General features: G+C 38.7%; 1 protein-coding gene across 1 annotated transcript in view; it reads right to left on the bottom strand.

Moving 5' to 3' along the window:
- The window catches only part of LOC126252776 (E3 ubiquitin-protein ligase HECW2-like), a 188,730-nt gene that overhangs the window by 136,204 nt on the left and 25,013 nt on the right, over positions 1-27,513 (bottom strand). Inside the window, exons 5-6 of the mRNA XM_049953705.1 lie at positions 25,576-25,761; positions 13,944-14,233 (exon numbers count right to left, since the gene is read on the bottom strand). Coding sequence (XP_049809662.1) covers positions 13,944-14,233; positions 25,576-25,761 — 476 coding nt within the window. The remainder of the gene's footprint in view (positions 1-13,943; positions 14,234-25,575; positions 25,762-27,513) is intronic.

Raw genomic sequence — 27,513 nt, forward strand, 5'->3', positions numbered from 1 at the left:
GCCGGCTTCGTGCGAGGAATCACTGATCAGGTGCTACTTGTCAGTAAATGACTCATTCCAGTACGAGGCAATGGCGAGTGGAAGTGGTTTGCACACTTCTAGGAGCTGCAATTTCTGGAGGACGAAGATCTTTAATCGTTTCCACGCAAAGTGATCGGACGTCGTAAAGTTCGAACGCTGTAACAGATAACCTTACGGTCAATTTGAGTATACGAGATTTTAACAACATTCTTTTGTTTTAATGAGGATAAGGGCGCTGATAACCTCGCCGTTGAGAGCCCATAAGCTCCACCCACACACTCAGTTCACCTTATGACATCTGTTCGATACGCCATGACTGCTGAAGAATTTTAATCGGCCGTTTGGTCAGGAAAGGACACCACATTACGACACGAGTACCTTCTTGAAAACACAAGGGGCGACATTGCGACTAAAAGTGCGGTAAAAGCTTCCACTAGACTTGGGGTTCACGTGCCAGTTTTATCTTCGACCACCCGATTACTAGGTTGTTTACTTATTCTAATTTTTTATTAAACTGGTAATTTCATAAAATCTATCTACTAAGAAAGTTATTTTATTTACATGTCTTATGTCTTTGTTCTACTCAACTAAATCTAGGCATCCTTTGGACTGTCGCCAATTAGCTTAATGACCTAGATAACTATCCATTCGAGTATTTTCAGATGTCACATCTTTCCCCACCGCCATGCCCTCACATAGGAAGTCTACAAATTTCATACTGCCCCCCCCCCCAGGGCATTTTTATCAATATATTTTTAGTTTTTCTCGTCTCGTGTAGGTTTTCAGAGTATTGGGCGCCAACTTCAATTCTTCGTATTCCGTTGTTTCTCCATCCTTTCCTCTCCTCAATTCATTTTGAATCTGTTTTCTTGTCTTTCCTGCATTGCTATCTTTCTATCTGTGATATTTGTAAAACTAGCGCTATACGACTGACTGCTGTACACGCCCTTTTTTATTATTTATTTTAGGCCTGCATTGGACCACTCTAGTCAATTATACAAAGGTTTACACAAAAAGTTGTTATTATTCAATAACACGGTTCAGTTCAATAATAATTCAATAGTACAATTCAATAACACAATGATGATACAAAGGATTATTATAATTTATTATTGTATAAAGGGTTTTTTACTCTTCTGTCTGCCCAATATTTCTTCATTCTTCCAGATACTTCTTTTCCTTTCTTAGTTCGAGGTCATCCTTTATTAATCTTCGTCTGTAGTCTGGTTTGTGCGTCTTGTAGTATTTTGGGGTTGTCTGTTTTGTTTCCTAGGTTACTGTAATTTGGAGTTCTCCCATATCTTCCTTAATTTCTGTAATCCATTCCTCTTTCTCTTAACTTATTTTAATGTGCAATTTAGTCTTTTCTTCGCAGCCAGGTGAAAAACCAGGTAAATTCTTCGAAAGTCTGATGATAGAACTATCACTCCAAAAAACGTATGCGAAATCAAACCTAAAAGGCTGAAATACAGTCAACATAAAATATCTGTCTCTTGCTGATCTGTGTGCCACTTGAAATGATTAAAAATTCGTTAAAAAAGTTTATTTCCTGACACAATAATAACAGAACGAGTACGTGCACGCGTCGACCGTCCATTGCACTCAGTAGTGCTGGAAGCAGAAAAATGGAGGCTCCAAAAGGAGACCAGAGAAGTGTAGTGCCTTTTCTTACAGAGGAAGGAGTGCGTGGAACGAAAAGCCATCAAAGAATTGCACAAGTGCACGAAAAACACTGCACGTCCGTTGCAACGGTCAAGGCGTGGCGCAAGCAATTCAAGGAAGAACCAGTGTCTTTGGCCGATGACGAACAAACTAGATCAGCACACGGCATTAACGATATTACTAACCAGCAGGTGGATGCCCTCATTATCGAAGACCAGTGAATGGCGAGTTACCATTGCCCCAACGAATGAGCGTCGGAACGGCAACGGACATAGAGTGTTCTCCAAACACTTGGGCCATTCCTCGACGAATTTCCTTTCCACGCACTCCTTTCGCTGTTATGAAACGCACTACGCCCATTTGCTCTTCCTTTAAAGCTTCCATTTCTCTGTTTTCAGCACTACTGAGAGCAGTGGACGGTCGACGATTGCACGTGCTCGATCTATCGTCACGTGGATGTGCGTCTGTGCCCCTCTAGCGGCGAGTGTGGAACTCTCAGCGGTCTTACACGGACCGCGCCTTCTTCCGTAGACAATGGCAGTACGATCCATTCAGCGGTTTTCATTTAACAGCCTCTGGCACGTTTCTTTTTTAATGGCGCTAATAATATTTTAGGGCACTAAATACGTTTTCTATGTCCTACGTAATGTTTTATAAAGATTTTTATTCTTTTTTCATTTTTATCTAAAAAATATTTGAAAAGATGAACGTAACTGAATAAAATCAAAAATGTGTGAGAAATCTTATGGGACTTAACTGCTAAGGTCATCAGTTCAAGCCGGCCGCGGTGGTCTCGTGGTTCTAGGCGCGCAGTCCGGAACCGTGCGACTGCTACGGTCGCAGGTTCGAATCCTGCCTCGGGCATGGATGTGTGTGATGTCCTTAGGTTAGTTAGGTTTAAGTAGTTCTAAGTTCTAGGGGACTGATGACCACAGCAGTTGAGTCCCATAGTGCTCAGAGCCATTTGAACCCAGCCATCAGTTCAAATGGTTCAAATGGCTCTGAGCACTATGGGACTCAACTGCTGTGGTCATAAGTCCCCTAGAACTTAGAACTACTTAAACCTAACTAACCTAAGGACAGCACACAACACCCAGCCATCACGAGGCAGAGAAAATCCCTGACCCCGCCGGGAATCGAACCCGGGAACCCGGGCGTGGGAAGCGAGAACGCTACCGCACGACCACGAGATGCGGGCGGTCATCAGTTCCTAAGCTTACACACTACTTAACCTAAATTATCCTATGGACAAACACACACACCCATGCCCGAGGGAGGACTCGGACCTCCGCCGGGACCAGCCGCACAGTCCATGACTGAAGCGCCTGAGACCGCTCGGCTAATCCCGCGCGACCTAACTGAATCAATAAATAAGTAAATAAACAAAAAAATAATATACTGCCTCAAAAGAAAATGGTTCAAATGGCTCTGAGCAATATGGGACATAACATCTATGGTCATCAGTCCCCTAGAACTTAGAACTACTTAAACCTAACTAACCTAAGGACATCACACAACACCCAGTCATTACGAGGCAGAGAAAATCCCTGACCTCTCCGGGAATCGAACCCGGGAACCCGGGCGCGCCTCAAAAGAAAGAAACTGTGGCGACAAGAGACCCTAAGCACCCCTAGAGGTGGGGTGGGAACACTGGAACTCATGGAACACAACATTTACTTCAGACTACTGTCCAGTACTGCAAGAAGCGATGAAACTGTGCCCTTTGATATAGTTCGAGGGCCGGCCGTTGTGCCGAGCTGTTATAGGCGCTTCAGTCCGGAACCGCGCTGCTGGTACGTTCGCAGGTTCGAATCCTGCCTCGGGAATGGATGTGTGTGATGTCCTTAGGCTAGTTAGGTTTAAATAGTTCTAAATCTACGGGACTGATGACCTCAGATGTTAAGTCCCATAGTGCTCAGAGCCATTTCAACTAGTTCGAGTAATGCATACGGTTACTATGTCGGAGAAGTCGTCGAGTCACATTAATTTGGCGGCGAACGTCTTTTCTTCATTTATTCAAGGAGCAATAAAGGCACCGTCAGCCGAAGTAATCAGAGAGTTACTTATTACTCGCGCAAACAATGTTGACACTCGGCGTGGTGGCTGATGGGCGCAACTGTAAATGGGAAATGCCTTTACGGTCGCTCCCATCAGCCACCGCGCCGAGCGTCACCTTTGCGCGTGTAATACACACCTCTTGTAACATAACTTAGATATGCATTGTAATTTGACATAAGCGTGTAATAGCAAATATCGCTGCGATGTAAATATCACTGAATGAGAAGACTCAGGCGTTACGGGTGCAGCTGGGAACAAATACCTCTTTGGAAATCCAAATTTCGGCGGTTATCTGTTGTTTTCCTCCATAAGTTAAGGCAAATTCCAGGGCGGAGATATGGTTCCTTCGAAAAGACCATGCGATATGCTTCACAGCTTCCACTACTTCGACGTTCGACAGTCATCTTTCCGTTCTGATACCCGTTTTAGATTATTTGTATTCTATTCGGAGAGCATTTAGGGAGACAGTTTGAAGCTCATATCTTTGCTGTGACATCCGATTCAGCTGTTACGAAAGAGACGAGACAACCAACTGATAGCATACTTTCCAACTTTATAGCACGGTTTCCTCAGTGTTTTAATGGCCATCGCCAACGAAAGCACGTTTCTGACAAAAACTTCTGTTTGTGATTGTTTCATTACCAGCTCAGTAGAAGAGGTGAGCTGTTACATGTTATTATGGTGTTGCTAGTCTTTATTGAAAGTTTTCAACATCTGCTTTATTATTGTTGTGGACGCTTAATTCCTATGACTTGAATAGAATATATGATCAACCTTACATTGTCTAAAGAAAGAGAGATTTTATACATATATGAAGCGGGATCATTTATTTACGAAATTTCCATAGACTGCAGAAATGAACAATTATCCGTCTTGTTTGCGTCTCTAGAGACATGGACGTCGACAGGATATTAAACCCTGTCTTCCATTCATAATAAATATTATTTCAAACTCACTGAAAATAAATTACAAATATACAAAATTACAAATAGAGAGGTAAATAAGCTAACAATGTCAGATTGATTCACACCATCCATGACGATCAATTTATTGCATATGTAAGGCGTCTGTAAGAAACGTGCCAATCAAACTAGTGAGAAAATGAAACTAATTGACGGGAACCAGCGTGAGACTATTTTAGAGTTTTCATACAGTAATTGATGTTTTACTTTCTGCTACCGAACTGGGTAGTATCGACGTAAGCTTGGCTAGAGTTTTAATTCCACCCGCGAAGTATATGGCGCGCGAACTCATTGTCTGTTAAACGTGCGCTGTGGTCATCAGCACCCTTTAAAAAAAGAAATAAAAATAAAAATACCAATCTTCTGCAAACGACAGCTCTAGCACAAGCTTACCTTTTTTTTTAAAAAATAATACCTATAACTGACAGGAAATTTTTGAAACATGCATGCGCAAGAGTAACGTTCTAATTTTCCAGACAAATCCTGTGCTTGGTTCCAGGTTCTTGCAACCTCCGGCACGAGTTTAAAGCTAGCGCATCTGGCAGTATGCCTACCCGGACTTTTAACCTTATCAGTAGTTATTATACAGTGATGCTCATTTGGTCAGCGTGACGAATCGGTGTGGAATTTGCCTGCGGGGACGCGAAACAACGAAAAGTTTCCCACTGTAGCTAGAAAGATTTGAAACACGTGAATTTGATAGCCTTCACTTCACAGTCAGAACTAACGAATATTCAAGTAAGCCTTCCGTCGATATTGCGAAGCTAAAATCTCCGACCCAGCCGGGAATCGAACCCGGGACCTTACGATTAATTTTCTGTCACGCTGACCACTCAGCTACCGGGGCCGCACAGCAATCATCAGTAATAAAACATGAGACCTCAGTAGCCAGGACCACGTTCAATCAGAAGACCGTAAAAAAACAATGGTGCAATATTTTGTCGTGTTTTACGCCAAAAAGTGTTTAGTGCTGCAACCTGAAGTGAAATTATGCCTAAAACGTCCTTGTCAAACACAGGAACTCCTGCAAAATATGTATGCAGAGGACATTTCCAGCAGAGAAGTAGACAAAAGTTGGCATTAACGATGTAAATGAGAAAATGAAAAAAGTACGGTAAAATAAGTAATTTACGCATTTTTAGCACCTGCGAAGAGAAATTTGAAACACATTTTATAATCAAGCTGATATGTTTCTAAGGGTGATTAGAAACTGACATATTATTTTTATCTATTACTCAACGTAAAATTCATTTAACGACAAGGGTTTTGGATAGTCTATGAAACTTTGACGCTGATACGTATTCATTCAAAGAAACTGTTCGTACCGGGAATTTGTGTGCGAAGAACACTGTTGTTTACTTACGTATTTACAAAAGAACTTTGTAATGACTAAATACAATTGCCAATAAATAAAAATAATAAAATAATTGTATTTCTATGTCAATATTCCGCAATTTCCAAGGAAGACGCATTTTTTTAAACAGATGATGGGTGCATAGTACTGACAGTTATTAAAATAGAAAGCAAATGCTGAAACCTGTTATTCGCTCCGATTAATTATTTTTCGAAACATCTGCCTTGTACTAGATGAGTAATTGCTCTGTGGCATTTGTTTCCGAAGCGGGATGCTTTTATCGACATGGATATCATCTTTCTTCGAATATTATAATCGTATACCTTGCGGTATTTATGTGAATGAGCATGGCCTACTGCGCAGTTAGTAAACTGAAATTATCACAAACGCTGTTTGTTTACTTATGACGTTATATTCAACTTTAATGTTACACTTATTTGTCCTGTATTTATACATTTATTTATCAGTAATAATTAGTTATAACTGTTGCTTCTACGGATGCAAATCGAAATACCTCAAAGGACGAAAAGTCACTTTTCACAGGTAAGTTCCATAAAGGTATAATTATGATTGTCATGCTAGTAAGAGACGCTTTATGGGTTGGAAAATATCGACGCCTACTGATTGTGAGTAAAGAGTTCATATCTTAGGGTTAACTTCTGTGGTTCTTGCCACCTGTTTATGAGACAAGTGACAGGTAAGTTAGGTAGTATGGGGGTGCGATGCCATTCAGTTCGTTCACTGTACACAAATTTCGAGCAGTTTTCATCTGCAAATATGATGTATATATGATAGCCTGATTCGTATGGCCTCAGCGATCCGTCGCATGCGATATGGAACGCAATCGATCGTCGCATCGACCGCGCACACATGATCGATTTACCAGTTTCAACAAGTACTACGTGCTCCCCTGTACTCGTCTTTGGAGAAATTGTGCTACGGAAAATAACTTATGTTTAGCTGCTGTTGCAGTTATCTCCGCATCCCCACGAATACACACAAAAATAAATTTAAAAATGTGGGAATTGTAATTTATCAAAATTGTTTTGAAACACTTTTCTTGTGAACTGTAGGTCACTTCACAGAATAAGTTACATTTTTTTCACTGACGCCACGTAGGCTGTGTACCCCTTTCCAGTGAGCTAATAATTCATTTTTTTTCACTTATTAGCCCGCAATTCTTTTTTATTCATTAGCTCCATTGTTTACCTGCAACTATTTACACCATTTGTTTGCAATCTCGACGTCTCTAACATGTTGTCAGTAGCAGGGCTGCCAATTACCGTAACTGTTCATATAGATTGTACGAGGGAGAGCTGGTTCATATACAGGGAATAGGGATTTGAGTATAGCTGTGTCACTATAATAAAACTGCCCTAAACATTTAAATTAAAATATACGCTTAATACTACTGTATGTCGTTTTGTTTATAAGTTAAAAATTTTAATATCGGGAGTAATTGCTTGATAAAAAAGTCCAAAATCAGATAGAGCTCAGTATTGTGTCTGTTAATACAAACTTCCCATTAGTGAAACTTCTATAGCATAAGCTTCAAAACACTGATCACTGCAAAATCATGGGAAGGGGGTGGCGGTATTTAGTTGGTACCGTTGCGTTTCTTCATATGTATGGCAACTCTGCCTTTAGCTTCACTTCCCAGACTGGTTCGTGGTTTCTAAATAACTATAAACTCCAACGTAAAGTTCTTACTCATTGTTACTAACCAGGCAGCAGCCATTTGCATGCTCGAACAACGTGTGAGGTCCATCAGATTGCCTGGAATTTCCATGGGAAATGCGACAGATCGCTGCGATTTCCTCCCACCCCCCAAAACACACACACACACACTCACGTGCGATCTACGAAGCGATCGGTCGCTCATGCGACGGATCGCAGCGATCCGTGTGTGGGGTAGAAACAGTTGTTCACTGGCGATACTATGGAGAGCATTAGCTATTTGCTGCCTCCAAGTTGATATGGATCTGTATGGCCACCATCTACAATGCACTGTGAATAAATGCAGCGCTTGGACAACACTTTGTAGTGTTCCGCCATATTAGCGGTACGTTTGAAAGATGTCTGCCTGGCTGTACTAGCGATTTAACGACACTGAAAAGCTGGTGAGCGTTTGTGGGCGACCGTACGCCCGCATCCTAGTCATGTTACTTGGAGTCAATGTACGGTATGTTGGTGATCAAAATATATTTCTGAGTATCTCACTTCATTGATATTTCTACTTTGTGTCATGTATTGATGTTTTGATTTTTTTGATTCTGCGTGACGTAAACTGTAACTCCAATCCAAACATGTGTGGTAAACCACCGCCTTATGCTTGTATACGAGCAAGTAACGTCAGTGGTAACCACAGTGATAGAGAATATTGTTTCTTTGCTAGTAACATGCTTGCAGGTGCATCATTCTGTATCAAGTCTTTTTCGTATATTTCAATTTATTTTCAAAGAAATTTCCGTGTCATCTGTTTTTAACGTGAAAAACTGATTTTTCCTAAATGATGATTTCGAAAGACTGGTAGTGATCGAGGTGCCCGCGTCGAGGATGAATCCAGATAACTTCTGACACTAGCTTCGTCAGGACAAGTAACCGTTAATGTCGTTAAGACTACTGACCATCAGGACAAAGGGGGAAGAGTGCGAAGCAGCAGCTGTGCCCGCATAGCCACCATCTGCCGTTGCTTCTGCACCTGCCGCACCACATAACTCCGCTATACTAAAGTCACACTGCCTCGTAAAATTCGTGCGGTCGATCATTGGTGCCATTTCCTTGAATCTGTGCGATCGTTCGCCCCGCCTACCTGGGGAAACAAGCCCATTTAAATGTAAATAAAGAGATTCTTTAACGTAACAGACCGTCGATTCCATCAAATCATACGATTTAGGATATTGTTATGCAGCCTAAGCGAACAGAGGAGATACTTTTCCCCAGCAGAGAAAGCTGCAAGGGAGAGGGGGTATCAATGGTGATGTTTCAGTCTGATGTCAGGACAGTAATAAGTGAATGATACTTCATTCTACAAGCTCCAAGCAGAGATAGTCATATCTGTAAATAATTTGCCCAATTATTTCTCTCATTAGTTAGAAACTTACAGTATAGGCTATTCTAGTCGGACAAATTTAGCTGTAAGAACTCTGCTCGTTTCCTATTCTGTTACACTTCTTAAACTGCTAGTGTCAATAATTTTCACGTCCAAGAAATCATTAAGTTGGTACAATTTACTTTGCTTCTCGTCACTAAAGTAAAGTTATTGGTATTCTTGACTGGAGACATATTGGTATACTTCCTTTGCGAAAAACGAGTTTGTTCATGTTGAGTGTAGGTGGCTGATGAGAGCATGTGGAGTTTAAATAATGTCTTGTGTTGCTAATGAAATTGCCTGGGCAGCTGTGTGTGTTTTAGCACACTGCTTCTGTGATTCGGGGAGGCACACCAGCCTTGACTGAATCCGCCCAGCGGATAAATGTTGGGGACTGATGTGCCATCCAGCCTGAATGAGGTTTTAGGTGTTTTCTCACACCCAACTAGGTAAGTACCGTGCTGGTACCCCCATCCCACATCAGCCGCACAATTTGCAGACATTTAGAAATGTTCCCACACATTCACTTAGGATAACATTAGATGCAGACAGATGAAGGACACACATTGCTTCCTGGGGAAAAGGGGTGGATGTAGGAAGGACGTTGGGCCACCTTCTACAACTAACATTGTCAAATCCAAAAATTAACATGCTGACCCCATGAAGACCCAGGATAAAGGCCAGATAAAAGTAGTAGTTTGGGTTCCTAATGCTAAAACGAGAGAGAAGTGAGTGGGAGAATCCCATGCTGGCATGTAGCCTACTACTCTTGAATAGTACCAAAGATACCACCAAGAGCAACATCACCATCCAATGGACTGACAACCATGAACAGTGTCACGTGTCCTTATTTCGTGTGACACTGTTGAGAGATCTGGAATTTAACTCAAGGCAGTGGTGCAAAGTTTGAGGATTAAGAGCTTTACATCACCATCTCTTCTCCCGTTCCTGACCAAATACTGGTGAAGAACATTTCTTCCATCTCTAAGATTTGAACTGCCTGCCTCCTGAGTCAAGCACCACCACTCAGTGTGTGTCAGTGACCTCAGCTACACAGCTTAAGTTCTTCTGTCGTTAATCTTACTATACAGCAGTCTGAGGTAACATGCTGCAGACAGAAAAAAAATTATTGGTTGCGCAAAGTAAGGACGTAGGCTATATCTGGTGACTATCTACAATTATCATTATGTATTGCTCCAGACACCTTGGTAGACTAGCAATATCTTCAAAATATATTTAACTCAAAGTATCTAGCAAGTACCACAATACAGTCTTAATGTAACACAGATGCCATCAAAACAGTAATAGGATATAAGTAGTAATGGTAGTAGTTGTAGTAGCAGCAGCTTTATGTATCTGCAGCTGTATGTATCCGTAGGTTACTTCGACAACAATATTGGGCCTATAGGTTATTTGCTCCACTGTGTCTGCCTGTCAGTTTTTGTAACCCAAGCTAGTCAGTACTGATCCTTGTCATTTACATGCCAGTGACAGTGGTAACTGTCCTTAATGGTAACACCTCGAGTGGGTTGGCACAGAGGTTATGACATTAAACCTGCATTCGGAAGAATGGCAATTCAAATCCTCATTCCACAATCCTTATTTAGGTTTTCTATGGTTTCTTTGAAAAGACACTGCCAATTTCCTTCTCAGATCTGAATTTGTAATCTGACATGACATGTTAAACCCTAGTTTTCCTTCCTTCTTAGTGGTAACAGTTTCACCCAAATGTAAATCCTCATGGTCAACTACTGGCACATTGGCCTGTAGAAGACCAGTATTTATCTGGTCCATTTTCAGCACACTGACAGAGTTGAAAGCATCTTGGATAAAGACCACACTGAAATACACCATCTAACCTCTGTGTTCACATAAGCAGCCATCAGGAACATGATATCAGGTCAACAACTCCTAAAAATGCCAATGTAGATCTGCTAATGCAACACAAGAAGCTCAGAACGTACAATTGCTTCCTTTTTGTTGAGCAATGTCCAGTAAGTTGGAACATTTTTAAACAGATACGAGATTGCAATGGTTTTTCACCCATTTTCATTGTGCCCTATTTAGAATGGACATGACATCAGAGTTCCAGATATTTATAATAACTTCGATGAATGCCATAGCAGATGTGACGTAGTCTATTGGAACAGTTTCATAGTGCTCCACTGAATACCAGTGCAACCTCAAGTACAAAACAGCTTTTGGACCAATATGGAATCTGGTCTACGATTCAAAATTACTGGGGCTCAATCTTCAAGGGGGCCATGGAAATAAAACTCAATAGTGGTACAGGCTACGCACTCCGTAATGCATGGAAGAGAGCTCTCGATACAGATAGATTACAGTTTAATAAGAGTTATAAAACAGTGGGGCACGAATTATCATTCGTGCTAATACAATCTTCGGTCACAAGAAGCACAACAACCATATTCTCATGGGATTCCCATAATCTCTATGACAATCAATTCAATTCGTGACACAGAAGATTAAGAACATTCTTGAAAGTTTCCTTCTAGAGTGGTAAGTTTACTGCATGTTTCATGCAAGAAATCACAATGAAAGTTCTTATGGTTTAACTTTACACTTCACTTTTTGTCCACAATTAAAGTAGGAAAGATATGGAATGGTAGGGAAAAGGGTATGTCTCCTATTTTCCACCTTTTACACTTTCCTCCCACCAAAAGTTTTTCAAATAAGAAAATTAAACAAGCTGTTATTATTTTTGGATCTATCTTTCAGTTCTGTTGAAGTTTCTTCTTCTCAGCAATCTTTAAGTAAATGCTTGTTTATAGTCCAACAGTTGTTAAGTATAAATCCCTCTTGTATCTCAAATATTACTTACGTTTCACTTCCAGATTTCAGTCTTGTACTGATCACATTAGACTTTGAGTAGCATCACAGCCTTATGAAAATGACATGAAGTGTGTTCTGACTAACTCAAATCAACGGGATGTGTTGCAACAGCCAACGAACAAAAGGATTTATAAATTACACAGTACAATGTTTTGCAGGAATACAATACTCTGCTGTTGAAGAAAGAAAGCATTGAGTCATTGACAGGTACATAAAAACAAATGAAAACTTTATTCCTAAATTATTATTACCGAGAAGTGAACAAGAAAGGGTTATATAATTTTGTTGAGAAAAAACTGACAATTTTTTTTTTATAGCTTGGAGGATAGTTAACATAAAATCAAACTCTAAACTACTTTCAAAAGTACATATTGTCTAACAGAAATCGGGCGTTGAATATAAAGTGTAAGGGTACAAACTCTTTGTGTCATTCCAGTATACATAAGGAAAGCAAGTTGATACTTTTTCAGTTACAGAACCATGATACGTTATTATTAATATTGGTTCTATTACATTGTGAATATCAAAGTTTCCTCTGAGTCATGGACCAACGGTGGCGCTCTATAGACAAATTTGGACAACAGGTGCAGGCTATAGGTTCCAGTTGGTCAAGTGGCTGGATCGAGGTTTTGAAAGAATAGACAAAGAGAAAGTGCAATGATGACTTTGATTGTAAGTAATAGCATTGAAAAAAAGCTATTGGAAAACAGCTGAAAAAGTTGAAAACAAGTAAGTTGCCAGGCCCAGATGGAATCCTAATTAAGTTTTAGAGAAAGTGCTCTTCGGTATTGCCCCATACTTAGCTTGCGTTTATTGTGAAATCGTGAATCTCTCACCAAGCATAAAGTCCCATGTGACGGGAAAAATTCAGTCTGCCTTTTCTAACACAGTATCCTGTAAACCCCAGATGAATGTGAAAGAGGTAGATAATGTATCCTTAGATTTCTGGAAATCATTTGCCACACTACAAACTGTTAACGAATATTCAAACAGACAGATTCTCCAATATGTGAGCGGCTCAGACTTTTTAAACATTAGAACCCAGTACATTGTCCGAGACAATGACTGTCCATCAGAAACTGGGAGTGCCCCAGGGAAATGTAATAGGACGACTCTTGTTCTCTATACATAACCAGTCTGATGGATAGGATGAGCAGCAGTCTGATTGTCTGCTGATGGTGCTGTAGTGTATGGGAAAGTGTTATCTCTGAATTATTGTAGGAGGATAGAGAATGACTCTGATAGAATTTCTATTTGGTGTGATGAATGGTAACTTGTTCTGTTGTGGAAAAATGTAAGTTAATGAAGTTCATCAGGAAAAACAATGTTGTGATGTTCGAAATCAGTGTTAGTGGTGTACTGTTTGACAGAGTCATGTCAATTCTGTACCTAGACCTAACACTGCAAAGCAACATGAAATGGAACAAGTACATAAGATCAGTTGTAGGAAGGGTAAATGGTCAACGTTCATTTATTGGGAGAGTTCTAGGAAAGTGTAGCTCATCTCTTAAGGAGACCACGTACAGAGCATTAGTGCAATACATTCTTGAGTACTGAACAAGTGTTAGGGACCCCACCAGGTCGTATTTAAGGAAGACACCAAAGCAATTCAGAGACGTGCTGCTAGATTTGTTACGGGTAGTTTCGATCAACGTGCAAGTATTATGGAAATGCTCCATGACTTCTCATCCTGTCAAAAGCTTGCATATATATTTTCTGTAGCTGATGAGAGACTGTGTAAGGAAATGCTAGTCCTTTTGTATAAGTAATAATACTTGCATTTGCCAAGGGCCATTAAAAAAAGGCTTGGAAATCTGAACAATTATGAGTTCACTAGAGCTTTTGAATGCAAACTGCTGAAATAGGAGCTACAATTGCATTCTGGTATTGCATTATATACAGAACAGACATGTCTCCCATACTGTGTTAAAGCTATTCTTACCTGAGTAGAATGGTGAGGTCTATGTCATCACTTAAACGATCCAGTGCTTGTGTGCCATCAACACGAACAGCATTTACTTTGTCACGCAAAGCTTGTGAAGTTCCCATGGCTGGATGTCTCTCCTTCAGGATGTCAACAATGTTTGGCTGTCGTAAGAAAGCTACCACTTTCTCATTGTAAGCAGTTGGAATTTCAGGTGTTGGCATAACACGAGCGATACTTGCAGCATTTAGGCCAAGGTTTGGCCCACAGAGGCAACTCACAGGTGGTCGTGGTGGTGGAATAGGTGCCTGTAAACCATGCAGTACAATTTTATTCCTGTTCAGTTTTCATAAAACTGTTGATGTAATGCAAAAAATATATTTGCTGCAAAACAAAGTAGTGATGTTGCATATGTTTGCTACAATATGCATGCAATCAACGAGCTGGTTATTTTGGTAAATATCAGTGAAAAAACGAACGAAAGTGAGGTTTAAATGAGGATGTAATGGGCAGGAAGAAAATGCACGATATGAATTTTAACATTTTAAATGTACACTCTTTTAATTTTTAAGAATACTGTGTCCTTACAGTGAAAAACAGCTGATGTTTTAAAAGGAAAATTTTAACAGCTGAATGACTCAAAAGATCTACTTGAAGCACTTATTCTCTGGTACGTCATTAGTTTCTCCATTACAATTTCTCCTCACTCCTGTTTTCATCTGGCTCAGCAACTGTTGTTCATGTCCTATTCATGATGTTGAAACTATGTTGTCCAGTTTACATCACAATTATCTTTCCTCTCATAAACATTAATTCTTACTTATTGGCAATCCTAAATCTGAGAGTTGAGAAATATCTGGCTAGACTCGTACAATTTTTCACCAAATTTTTAAGTTAGAACACGGCAGCATGAAAAATGTAGTCATACTGAAAATATGTGTGTGTGTGTGTGTGTGTGTGTGTGTGTGTGTGTGTGTGTGTGTGTGTGTACAGAATTAAGCTCATTTTGGCAAAGAAAAGATAGTTTTCTGCTGAATTGAAGTGTTAGTGTCACCATCATAATCATCATCATTTAAGACTGATTATGCCTTTCAGCGTTCAGTCTGGAGCATAGCCCCCCTTATAAAATTCCTCCATGATCCCCTATTCACTGTTAACATTGGTGCCTCTTCTGATGTTAAGCCTATTACTTCAAAATCATTCTTAACCGAATCCAGGTACCTTCTCCTTGGTCTGCCCCGACTCCTCCTACCCTCTACTGCTGAACCCATGAGTCTCTTGGGTAACCTTGCTTCTCCCATGCATGTAACATGACCCCACCATCTAAGCCTGTTCGCCCTGACTGCTACATCTATAGAGTTCATTCTCAGTTTTTCTTTGATTTCCTCATTGTGGGCACGCTCCTGCCATTGTTCCCATCTACTAGTACCTGCAATCATCGTAGCTACTTTCATATCCGTAACCTCAACCTTGTTGATAAGGTAACCTGAATCCACCCAACTTTCGCTCCCATACAACAAAGTTGGTCGAAAGATTGAACGGTGCTCAGATAACTTAGTCTTGGTACTGACTTCCTTCTTGCAGAAGAGAGTAGATCATAGCTGAGCGCTCACTGCATTAGCTTTGCTACACCTCACTTCCAGTTCTTTCACTATGTTGCCATCCTGTGAGAATATGCATCCTAAGTACTTGAAACCGTCCACCTGTTCTAACTTTGTTCCTCCTATTTGGCACTCAACCGGTTTATATTTCTTTCCCACTGACATTACTTTCGTTTTGGAGATGCTAATCCAAACTTTCAATCGAATCTGCCATCACAAGTAAGTCATCCGCATATGCAAGACTGCTTATTTTGTGTTCACATATCTTAATCTCACCCAGCCAGTCTATTGTTTTCAACATATGATCCATAAATAATATGAACAACAGTGGAGACAGGTTGCAGCCTTGTCTTACCCCTGAAACTACTCTGAACCATGAACTCAATTTACCGTCAACTCTAACTGCTGCCTGACTATCCATGTAAAGACCTTTAATTGCTTGCAAAAGTTTGCCTCCTATTCCATAATCTCGTAGAACAGACAATAACTTCCTCCTAGGAACCCGGTCATATGCCTTTTCTAGATCTATAAAGCATAGATACAATTCCCTGTTCCACTCATAACACTTCTCCATTATGCATATTTTAATCACACGATGGCAGTGTTGTTATTTTCATAAACTGAAGCAAATGGTTCTGAATGAATTACATGTTTGCTCTTTGACAAGGCAGTAACATCACAAAGAACGGACTTGTTTGATAAACCAAAGGAAGGGCATCTGCCGTATGCTAATAAGAAATAAGTTATAATAAAAACAAAATGCACAGCCGTATACTTCTTGTATAGTATCAAAGCAACCAATATGTGGTATTAAAAAAGAAGGTTAAGCTGTCATCATCCCAAAGATTTGTTTGAGCACTACAGTGCTTTACTATGGATGGTTCTATTGGAAGTGGTAGCTATTGCCATCATCTAGCCTTTGAACTGAATTACCCAGACAGTTAATTGAGGAACATGCAGTTTAATGTGTATTTTGAACCATGGTTGAAACTTAGCATTTTTCATGCTAAGAAATGTTGCCGTAGCCTGGCATTTAACCACTAAACTACCATTTTTTGCAGTATTATGATGAACAAAAAGGCTGTTCCTAACCCATGGGACAGAAACTGTTGTGTGAGCAGTGTACAGACCAGGAAATCATTTGTCAGATGTTTAACTTTCAAAACCATTAGTTCCTCTTCTGAAGGCAAAGAAAAAAATAGCAAAGGATTTAAAGAAACGTAATCAGTTTTGCAATTTATAATTCAGTATAATTAGTAATTATAACAAAGATTGTACAAAATTATTCAATTGGTTGGGATAATGGGATGATAATTAGACATTGTGTTTCAGAAGTTCTCAAATGTTTTGTTCATGCCTCCATTGTACTTTTAATAGAGACATTCAGGAATAAGGTTTTTATTTGCATATGTATGTAAACACACAGAAATGGATGATAATCATATATTTTTAAACAATAGTATGATGCAAATACTTCTCCTCAAACATAGCAATAAGAGACAAGAAGAATTAAGCATTTGAACTTTCATACAGCTGTGGACCATTGACTGTGTCTGTTCTTTCAGACATGCAAGTAAAATTAAGCAGCTACGCAGATTTAGGCCTACAATTAAAAAAAAAAAATAAGAAGAAAGGCAACCATTTACCTATGGCGATTGATGTATGGAGCATTGAAACATATAACAGAAAACAGTATTTACAATAGCTTTCACGCTCTTGCTCTTTTTATGGTAAAAGTACACACACACACACACACACACACACACACACACACACACACACACAAACAAATGTACACTCCCGCAGCTATGGAGTGTATATCTGGGTATCTGTGTGTACTTTCATGTAAACTCCTGCAGCTGTGGAGTGTATGTTTGGGTGTCTGTGTGATTGTGTGTATAAATGTCTGTACTTTTACTAGAAAAAAGGGCAAGAGCAAGAAAGCTAGTGTGAATACTGCTTTCTGTTACATGTTTCTACACTCCACACCAGTTCACTATATGAAAGTGGTTGTCTTTCCCTTATTTCATGTATTGTTCAAACCAGGAATTTCCTTTACTGTTACATGTTTCTAAAAATCTAAACTGTGAAGAAAGTGTGATATGAAAAAATGTGCTGAGATAATAACTTAATAAATTTTACACTGCTCTGAATTTTTGGGAGTATCCTCTACAAATGTTAACACTAACAGGGTTGTGCTTAACATGTGCATTTGGTAAATGAAATATTACTGGCTTAAAAGTTGAAGAAAAACCATGCGTTATTCTGAAACCTCCATTTCTGGGACAACTTGAGCAAAACTTGATGTATGCCTCATCTTCAAATTTTATTATTTGTGGATGAAGCTATCCTTGAGATGTATTTCTTTTCTTCTCTGCAGTGTGTGATTTTTCTGCCAACTGGTTAATTGTGAACAGAGTTAAACAAGATTTGATCATTAGACCTCTGTTTCTGAAGATTATCTTTTAATGTAAGTCAATGCAACAATGGAAACAGTAAATCATGTTTTAAGAGGGTCATTAAGCTCTTCATGTTGTAACTATGGATGAGAATTCCAACTGAAAGAAGCACTTTCTGAATCTTCTTCAGTATCTAAGCCCAGCAATTTCCTTATTTTGTGGCATGTCGCTGAGACAAATGAATTGGACACTTAAGATATTTGACTTGTGCTTCACTAATATTTTATGGATTACTATTCTGGGTTAACTCATGCTTCAGAAATAATGTTCACTTTTGATCTCATTGTAGTGCACTCCAGCACAAAAACAGAAATAAAGTTTTCATTGCATAAAAATGGGTACCATAGAAATAATACATGACACATGATCGTCTACACCAGCTTGTAGACAACTCTTTAGTAAATTAAATATTTTAGTAATGATTTGAATGTACACATAATCTCTAATGACATTTGCTCTAAATAATTCAAAACAGTTCAAACTGCATAACAACTATCTGTGATGGAAAAATAACCTGAAGTACTTTTGAATAAACCAGATTTTGGCTCAAACAAAGATTAATTGCACTGCAATAAACATTTTTGATTGCATGCCCAATGATTCAAAATGGATGCACTCAGCAAAATTCGCATAAAAAGCAGACAAAATGTTTCTTCATGGCAGCTTTCTCCATTTTGTAGATGAATTTTCATTACTAGATTAGTAGCATACATAATGTAAAAGAATAGTATTTTTAATGGTGCTCATCTCAATTACTCTGTAATGAATTAAATAAGCCACCACAATATAAAGATGTAGATACCTTCTTTCCAGTTGTTATATTTCCTTAACTGGCATTACAAAGCACTGTACAATATGACAGCATGGTCATGCATTTATCTGTATTAGCAGAGGCAGTCATTTTATTATCTTACATTACGCATTTCTTGGCCCCCAAAATCTAATTCCATGCTATCTCCTCTTTCATAAGAGCTTATTCAAATGTTACTGAGTTTCAAAGGATATCTAGATTGTCTTAATTAAGTGTAATAGCTTTAAATGATCTGAACAATTTTGAACAACATAGGAAAAGATATATTGCTACTTACGTTAAAAGATAACATGCTAAGTTGCAGACAGGCACAGTTAAAATATACGTACACTAAGCCTTCATTGGAAAATGAGAAACACACACCATTCATTCACACAAAAAAGCACACTTCATGCACACAAGACTGCCAGCTGTGGCAGTAGCACTTTGAGGATGTCTAGCGTCATTACAACTAAAGTTCATTGAACCTTGCTTGGCTTACTAAAGTTGACTAACCGAGTATGGTGAGATACTATAATCGCAAAAAACAGTGCTGAGCATTTTAAGGGTGTCTGTATTGAAACTGTTGCTACAAGTGCCTCATGGTCACTAACACCAGTGACTACTAAAGTGCAAATAAAGAAAACTACAGTAGGATTTACATGGCCCAAGTTGCCGGAGTTGTTAGTCATGAGTGTGTGAGATGTGCTTGCTTTATTGAATGAATGGTGTGCGTTTCTCTTTTTCTGATGAAGGCTGTGGCTGAAAGCTTATGTGTAAGTGTCTTTCAAGTGTATCTGTCTGCAACTTAGCGTGTTATCTTTACAGTAAGTAGCAATGTATCTTTTCCTACACTGATGATATTCCTACCTGGAGTTTCCATTGTTTGAACAGTTTTTAAGCAGCGCAAGGCTACTTTTCTAAACTAGATCAAAGAAGTAAAAATTGAACAAATAAAAACAATTTCTTGTAGATAATTTTTCATTATTGAGTATTTAATTGCAAGAATAAAAACTGAGGCATATGCTAGTGAAACACAGTCTAAAAATGCACATTTCATGACCAAGAACATGCTAGTGAAAGGTATAAAGGAAGAAGTTGCAGCACATTATATGTCACAAAAGAAAATTACGCTCTTTAAACATATCTTAGCCTTTGCATTGCATAAGGTATAGTTTCATGGAAACAAAAGAGTTTCTTTTTTACAGAAGCATTCTTACGCCATCCCACATATTTTATGCAAGCCGGAAATTCACTGATTGTACAACACTGAACTAATGCAACACAGTCAAGCTACTAATGGAATATGAAAGGTAGATCTAATGGTTTACAAGCCATGCATGAAAGACTGAGAAGATGAAACATGTTAGGCACTGGATATGTTAACTTACACGGCCATGACCCAGCTCCTCCTCACCCGCACTTCGGCTACGTCGCCGAGCACCAGGCAGGAACAGTTTGTGGGGATTCAAGTAGGGGGACTCAGTTGGCAGGCGAGGGTCAATGAAAGTTGTCGTCTTGGTTGTGTGGTCGATGAAGAATTGCTACAATATGCAACACAGCATACATGCTACTATCAAACCACCAGTTCCCAAGCAGCTAAATATTCATTGACAACAGTACTTGTTCAGTTAAACATGCTTCAGCCAGCATCCCTGACACGCACACAAACATACTCACTTAACACAATTTTTATTTTAGAAAGATTGTTATAGGAGACTCTCTGTATTAGTAGTTACGGATTGCAAATAACTGACATGCAGCTATTAGTGATTATAATTTCTTTAGTACAATATACAGAATACATATTCATGTTGAAAAGTCACAGCAAGGCAAAGCCTTGTTTTCTTATATAATTGACAAGTATTATTAAAAATTTATTAAACACTCTTAAAGGAACTTTCTTAAAATCTGTACCCATCTGTTAAGAAGATGCACTTATGATTCCACATCCTGATTTAAGAATGAAGCTTTCAATTAATTTGAAGAATTGCTGTATTGTAATCAACATCAAAAGAAAAAATGTGTTATGTGAATCACCAAGAAAAGTATGCAGATTAAAAAAAAATCATGTGACAGACCATAAGAAGAAACTTTTACACACATTTTCATTGCAATATCATTATCACCATAGAGACCATAACAAACAGGAAATGTATACCGAATAGGAAGATGAATAAATATCACATTAAACCAGAATATAGTATTACTGATGGCCCATAATGCAGTTCAGCATCTTGGTGTACAGGACAGTTAAAATAAGCTTCTGTAAGTTAAAGGAACCATTCTAAAGATGAAGACTAATGTTTGTGTGGTATACAGTAGACTTTCTCATCTTGCTCATACAGCTGGTAATTTTCAGTTGTATACATGTTATCATTACACTCACATTTCCTACAAATGTTCCTATTATTGTTCTGAATTCATGTTTCATGGATTTACACATGGTTTTATATCCTGTCTTCCAAGAAGCTTGAGAAAATTATACATGTAATTTTATGACTGCTATATATAAAAAATGAATCAATTTTATTGATTTCATGACATCAAAGGAATGGATGCAATGGGGATAAATTCAATGAAGATGAAATATCATGAAATGATGTTAGTGAAGCAACATTCTTCAGTTCTGAAATCCACTGTAATGTCTGGAGGCATGCTCAGATAGCCTTATGGTTAAGGGGAGTAATCACAGAATGCAGAAAATCCAGGTCTGGTACACATTTTCCATATCATGAAATATTTGTTACATAGGAGTACAGATTTTCTGAGTGTTAATTTTCGACTATCATTTCGTTTAATTGATATTGTCCCTATTACCTCCATTCATTTCATGTCAATAGAACTAACTCTATTACTATACAATGCTTGATAAAGAAAGTGAAGTATGCAGACATTGTTGGATCTCAGTGTAACTCTGTATATACACACACACACACACACACACACACACACACACACACACACACACAATTGGAAGGCATGTAAATAGTTGCCGTTCTCCGTGGTAGACAGAACGGCCTCGTGAATGTTTTAATATTGTTCATATTTAGTGTTGTTACCATGCCTTGCCAGGTATATAATAGGCATAAACAGTGTCAGATGTTGACTGATCACTGTGAAGGACAGGAGCTGCCACATTCTCATGTGAGATATCATTATCAGCTTCTGGTAGTTTGAAGGTACATCATTGTGGGGCTCCATTTGGCCGGCTGGTTGAATCGTACAATATCCAGGTTTCTGTAGCATAGAATGTGACTGTGGCCAAATGTTGGACTTAATGGGAAGGTTAGGGCAGGCATGCTCATCGTCAAGGTTCCAGTTGGCCACATCTGACCACCATAAAGAAGGATTGCCATATTCTGCACCAAGGCCAATGTAACCCCTTAACATCTACACCTACTATCTGAGAACAGGTAATGGGCTCCCACAATAATCTGTGTCAACACCCACCATGGTTGGAGACTAGCGACAGCTGGACTAGGGAATTACTATCCCATGCCTTGGCTGCCATTAACATTAAAACACAAATGGCTGCATTTGGAGGGATGCTAATACCATGAAGCATTAACTACTGGTGAAAAAGGTTACATTGTGTTCAGTGTTGAACTGCATTTCTGCACTGCCTTGTATGACTATTGCTGCAAGTATGGTGGTAACCTGGGGAGAGGTCCCATTCTTCCAGTGTCCCATCCACAGCAGTGTTATTTCTGGCATCATGGTATGGGGAGCATTGGGTATGACTTCAGGTCACAGCTCATAGATATTGAGGGAAGGCTGATGGCACTGCTGTATATCACCGACGCCCTGCAGCCTCATGTGTTCTCTCATATGCGACAGTATCGTGGTGCCATTTTTCAACGGGAAACTGCTCTTCCACACATGAGACATATGTCTATGAACTGTCTGCATGATGTTGAGGTATTACTTTGGCCTAAATCTGTCCTTGATACAATGTGTGGGACCAGGTTGGATTTCAGCTCCATCCCAGTGCCAGTATCCACAATATCAAGGACCAGTTACAACAGTTGAAGGCCAACTTGCCTCAGGAGAGGATACAATGGCTTTATGACTCCCTTCTCAACTGTATCAGTGTGTGCATCCAGGCCAGAGGGGGTACAATGTCATACTGAGAAGTGGGCTCAAACTGCCAGTTCTTTGTAAATTTGATTCAGTTTTGTAATCACCACACTCAACTTGTGAAGTGTCATTTCATTTCCTCCTCCTCCTCTTGGCTCCTCCACTCTTTTTTTGTCAGGCAGGGTCAATTAATAGCAGAACAAATAATTGTAACTAGGGTATAGAATGGCTTCTAACTGAATGGACAAAATTGTGTTTTATGTTCACATTTGCACTGTTAAATATTGTAAGAAAGCAGCATGTCTGTAAAATGTATTATGTTAAATTTGAAAAACAATGAAACATATGTCGAATGTGGACAAAGCTTTTGATTGCATGGTTGATAATGCTTTAGGTCAAAAGTAAATTACTGATTTTATGAGTAAATTCTGCTGTGTACACAATAATTCAGATATTATGCTGCATGTTCCACAGGAACTTGTCCAATTGTCTGGACAGAGTTGAATCCCAGAAATGTCCGTTCTGCTACTGTTGACTAATGAGGAGAAACAATAGCACACTAAAGTTGGCAAGAAGTTCAAAAACAGATTGACAACTCACTTATCTTCTGAATATTATTACAAAATGAAATGGAAAGGCTGACCTCTGGCTGATTTAAAAAAGCTTTGACTTTCCTCATTATAATTATTCTGATTTAATGCCTTAAGGTGACCAAGGCTGAAGGATAAAAACATCTCTGAGCAACAGTATCCGCTGCAAATTATTCCCATGTCTTTGAGCTTTGCCTGCAACAGTTTACCAAATGAGTCATCCATGTATGACCCATGGCCTGACCTGCAGCTCCAGTATGCATGTGCTTTCTCTTTCTGCAGCAAACATCTCAGGTTCATATATAAATCCAATTTTTTGGTGACTATTTTTTATCTTCAAAAGTCACCAGAGTCTACTTCCTAGTTCTATATAATAATTAGAAAGTTAACAGGGTAAAAATTTGAGACTGTTCAGAAAAAAACTACCATTGATCAGAAAACTCCAGAAATAGCTTCCAGAGAGAGCCCCATTCCAGCAAAAAGCAGTGAGAATGGGTTATTTGCTCTCAAAAAAGGTAGTTTGAAAGTGATGAAAAGAGTTTAGATGTAGTAAAACACTCTATAGTGATACGTTATGAGAAATTTTGGGCAGCCACAGGTCCAGACCAAAGTGAGGCAGATACTACTGAGAGCTACAGGACAGTGACATTTTAGTAAGCAGACCCTGTATGCTGACACAGATACAACTCAATCAAAGAGTGGTAATTATAAAATCAGAAATACATGTTAATAACATATGTTTTTTGTAGAGTTATGAAAGTGTGTGGTACTCTATAATGATAGCCACTCTGTAATAAATGTTATCTAAGTACAGCTGTAGGAGACATTCGTCAATATAAATGGAACAGCAGGGATTGCAGGGACTTGTAATCGATACCCTAGGTCATGAGTATTCCACCTTTCTCCAGCTTTTGTTGTGGCAATAAATCAAAGTGCCTTATCTGAGAATTGTGAAATGTATGTGTTAATGTGCATAGCTTTATAGATCCAATATCGGTACCTAAATCCTTTTGGGCACTAGGTCCACTTTACAGAATGACATGTTCTGATGCCCAAAAAGAGTTTATTGAGAATTATGTGTTGTACTTCATCATTTGTATACTATATTTTTACTGCTTTCTTTGATTTACAGTTTCTGGCTATTTAATGTTTGCTATAGCAATCAACTTGGTGCCTCACAAATTGCAGAGTTTGTTTTGTGTGAGACACAGCCCTTGGAAAAGGGCCTCAAGCATGTCAATTTTCTCTTACATGATACACTGCCAACATATACTGCTAGGCAGGTTTTTCTTTTTCAGCTTTTATTGCAGGAATCTCCTGACTGCATATTTCTGAACATTTAGGGGTAGAAAGGTCTACCCTGAAGCTGAACCCTGAGTCACATTACCTTTGCCTTTCTTCCTCCTCTTGACTTGGGACCTGAATGATGTACCATGCTTGAGGTACCGTACCTCGAAAGAGTCTTCTCACCAAGAAACTTTCTTTTACTTGTAATATATCTCAAGTGCTGTTTAATAAAGATACCTATGACTACTTTGTAAGGATTAGTTCATTGTACTATGGAAATATATCTCACCTCGGGTTTTCTTATGCGGAGTAGTTCCATTATAATTTGTATTCATACTGACCAAAATGTTCTTTTTTAAATTTAAAGCTGTAAACCATATTTGCAGTTATCTTGAATACTGCAAAAGATTCACTCACTAATTTACTCTAACAAAAATGGCTCTGAGCACTATGGGACTCAACTGCTGAGGTCATTAGTCCCCTAGAACTGAGAACTAGTTAAACCTAACTAACCTAAGGACATCACAAACATCCATGCCCGAGGCAGGATTCGAACCTGCGACCGTAGCGGTCTTGCGGTTCCAGACTGCAGCGCCTTTAACCGCACGGCCACTTCGGCCGGAATTTACTCTAACACATGTCTTTGTTAGATAAGTACATATAAGTGACTGGATACGTGGACTTCTTTGTAAGTCGTCAGTGCTCAGTAGTAGTCCATGAATGTTGAAGGAATAAAGAAAAAAAAAAAAAAACACACACACACACACACACTGAGGAGAGACGTAGCCAAAAAGTTCTATTTCGTATTGAGAAGTTCATTTTCTTTTTAATAGTTCAACATACCTTTCCATTCCGATCAAACTTAGTTTCCCAGCCACGTGGCAGATCCCTCACAACATCAGCAAATAGGTTGACTAAGCTCACAAGATCACGGTTGTGCTGGTATCTCTCAAATGAATGAGGATCTCTTCGAATCTTTGAAATCATGTGCTTCAGGGAACCGTTTCGATTATACATGGCCAGTGCCTCCTGCAACAATGTATTTTTATTAATATAGTACTAAGGTGCATGGTACTAAAACAGACTACAATGACTAATCACTTAATGGGAACCAAGATCTTTTTATCTTCTTCTTTTCTTCTTTTTTACTTGGGATAATTGTGACTATCCTGGTGACAGCCACAGTTACCGTGTATGCTTTGTTCAAATTGAAGTTAGTAAATATGGCACTTTCCATTTCTTGCCTGTTAAAAACATGACTGGCATGGCACAACCACCAATCATTGTTAATTTGTTCATTTCTGATTAATAGCTAACTAGTTTCCTAGAAGTGGAATTTTATATACCCTGGTAAGCTTCATGTGATAAGATGAAATGAGTGGCATTGAATAACTGCTGGAAATGCATAAACTTACCTGCACCTACAGTTAGCCTGTTTTTATCAACAAGAATCATTCAGTGAATGATGACTACATCAATAGCTATCAAAAGCTGCATGGGATGTTATCAAGACCACCTATGCATAAGTAAGAATAGCAAAATTACTTTTACTGATGTGAGTGTCAGATTCTAAGTGACAGTGTGGCTTCAAATCCAGTTTGTTGGGAGTGAAAGCAGTTAAATATATTATTTCTTTTGTACTATCATCAGTTGAATAACAATTATTGTTAATGCCATGCCCGTTGATCTCTTGGAGGTATTTGACTCTGTCAGTCAAATGAATCTGGTAAAAAACTCTACTGCTATGGATTTAGAGGCTCAGAACTCTTTGGTCAGGCCATACTGTGATAGTAGAAGGCAAATAGCGCAGTTTAACAATAGGAGATTAAATGGATTAAATGTCCTTAATGTCACATGGGATGTACCACAAGGTTTTGTGTCTGGACCTTTACTATTTATAATTTATGTCACCAACTTGCCTAGTATGATGTTGTGTAAACCCACACAATATCCAGATGGCAGTACTTTTGTTACAGCTGGCGAACACTTGACAGCATTAAAGCATCAAAGTAAGAATCGTGCCACAGTGTCCAACACATGGTTTGGCATTGATTAACTGTGATAAGAAAACTGTAAATATTCCATTCAGTTTATGTATTAAAAAACATGACACTGAACATGCTTTTACTAAACTTCTTGGGATTCATCTTGACTCAAAATTAACATGGGAAGGTAATATTACACATTTGAGTGCAACATTAGCATGTGTCAAACATTTATTAAGTAAACTTACATTTTGTGTTAGTGATAAAACTATTGCCCAATGCCTAGTCTGCATTTTTCTTCAATCACTTGTCATATGGAGTCATATTATTGGGGCATTTCTCTGAAATAAAACCTTATTGTGCAAGAAAAGGCAATTAGAAGCACCTGTGGAGCCAAACACAAAGAGTCTTGCAGAATTTATTTAAAAAAAACCTGAAAATACCAATTGTTACATCCCTTTATATTTTACTTTTTTTGAGAAACACAAAGGAAAACCAACAGAACTGTTCAACTTAAACAGCCTCTTCGTCAATATATTTTAAAAACCAAAGATTGTCACCAACATAAGGATTTACAGTTATTTGATTTTTTTTTCCCCAGCAAAGGCATGCAGTGTGATAGTTCATTCAGAACCACCATACAAAAGTGGCTTAGGAAAAATGCACTTTATTCAATGGAAGAATTTAAAATGTATCCCAAAGATGGTCTTGTATACTAATATTGATTAATTTATATTGTGTGTGTAAATGTAAATATGGTAAGAAAAGTTCTGGCAATATGTAAACAGTTTAAGAG

The sequence above is a fragment of the Schistocerca nitens genome, chromosome 4 (assembly GCF_023898315.1).
Source record: "Schistocerca nitens isolate TAMUIC-IGC-003100 chromosome 4, iqSchNite1.1, whole genome shotgun sequence".
Lineage (NCBI taxonomy): Eukaryota > Metazoa > Arthropoda > Insecta > Orthoptera > Acrididae > Schistocerca > Schistocerca nitens.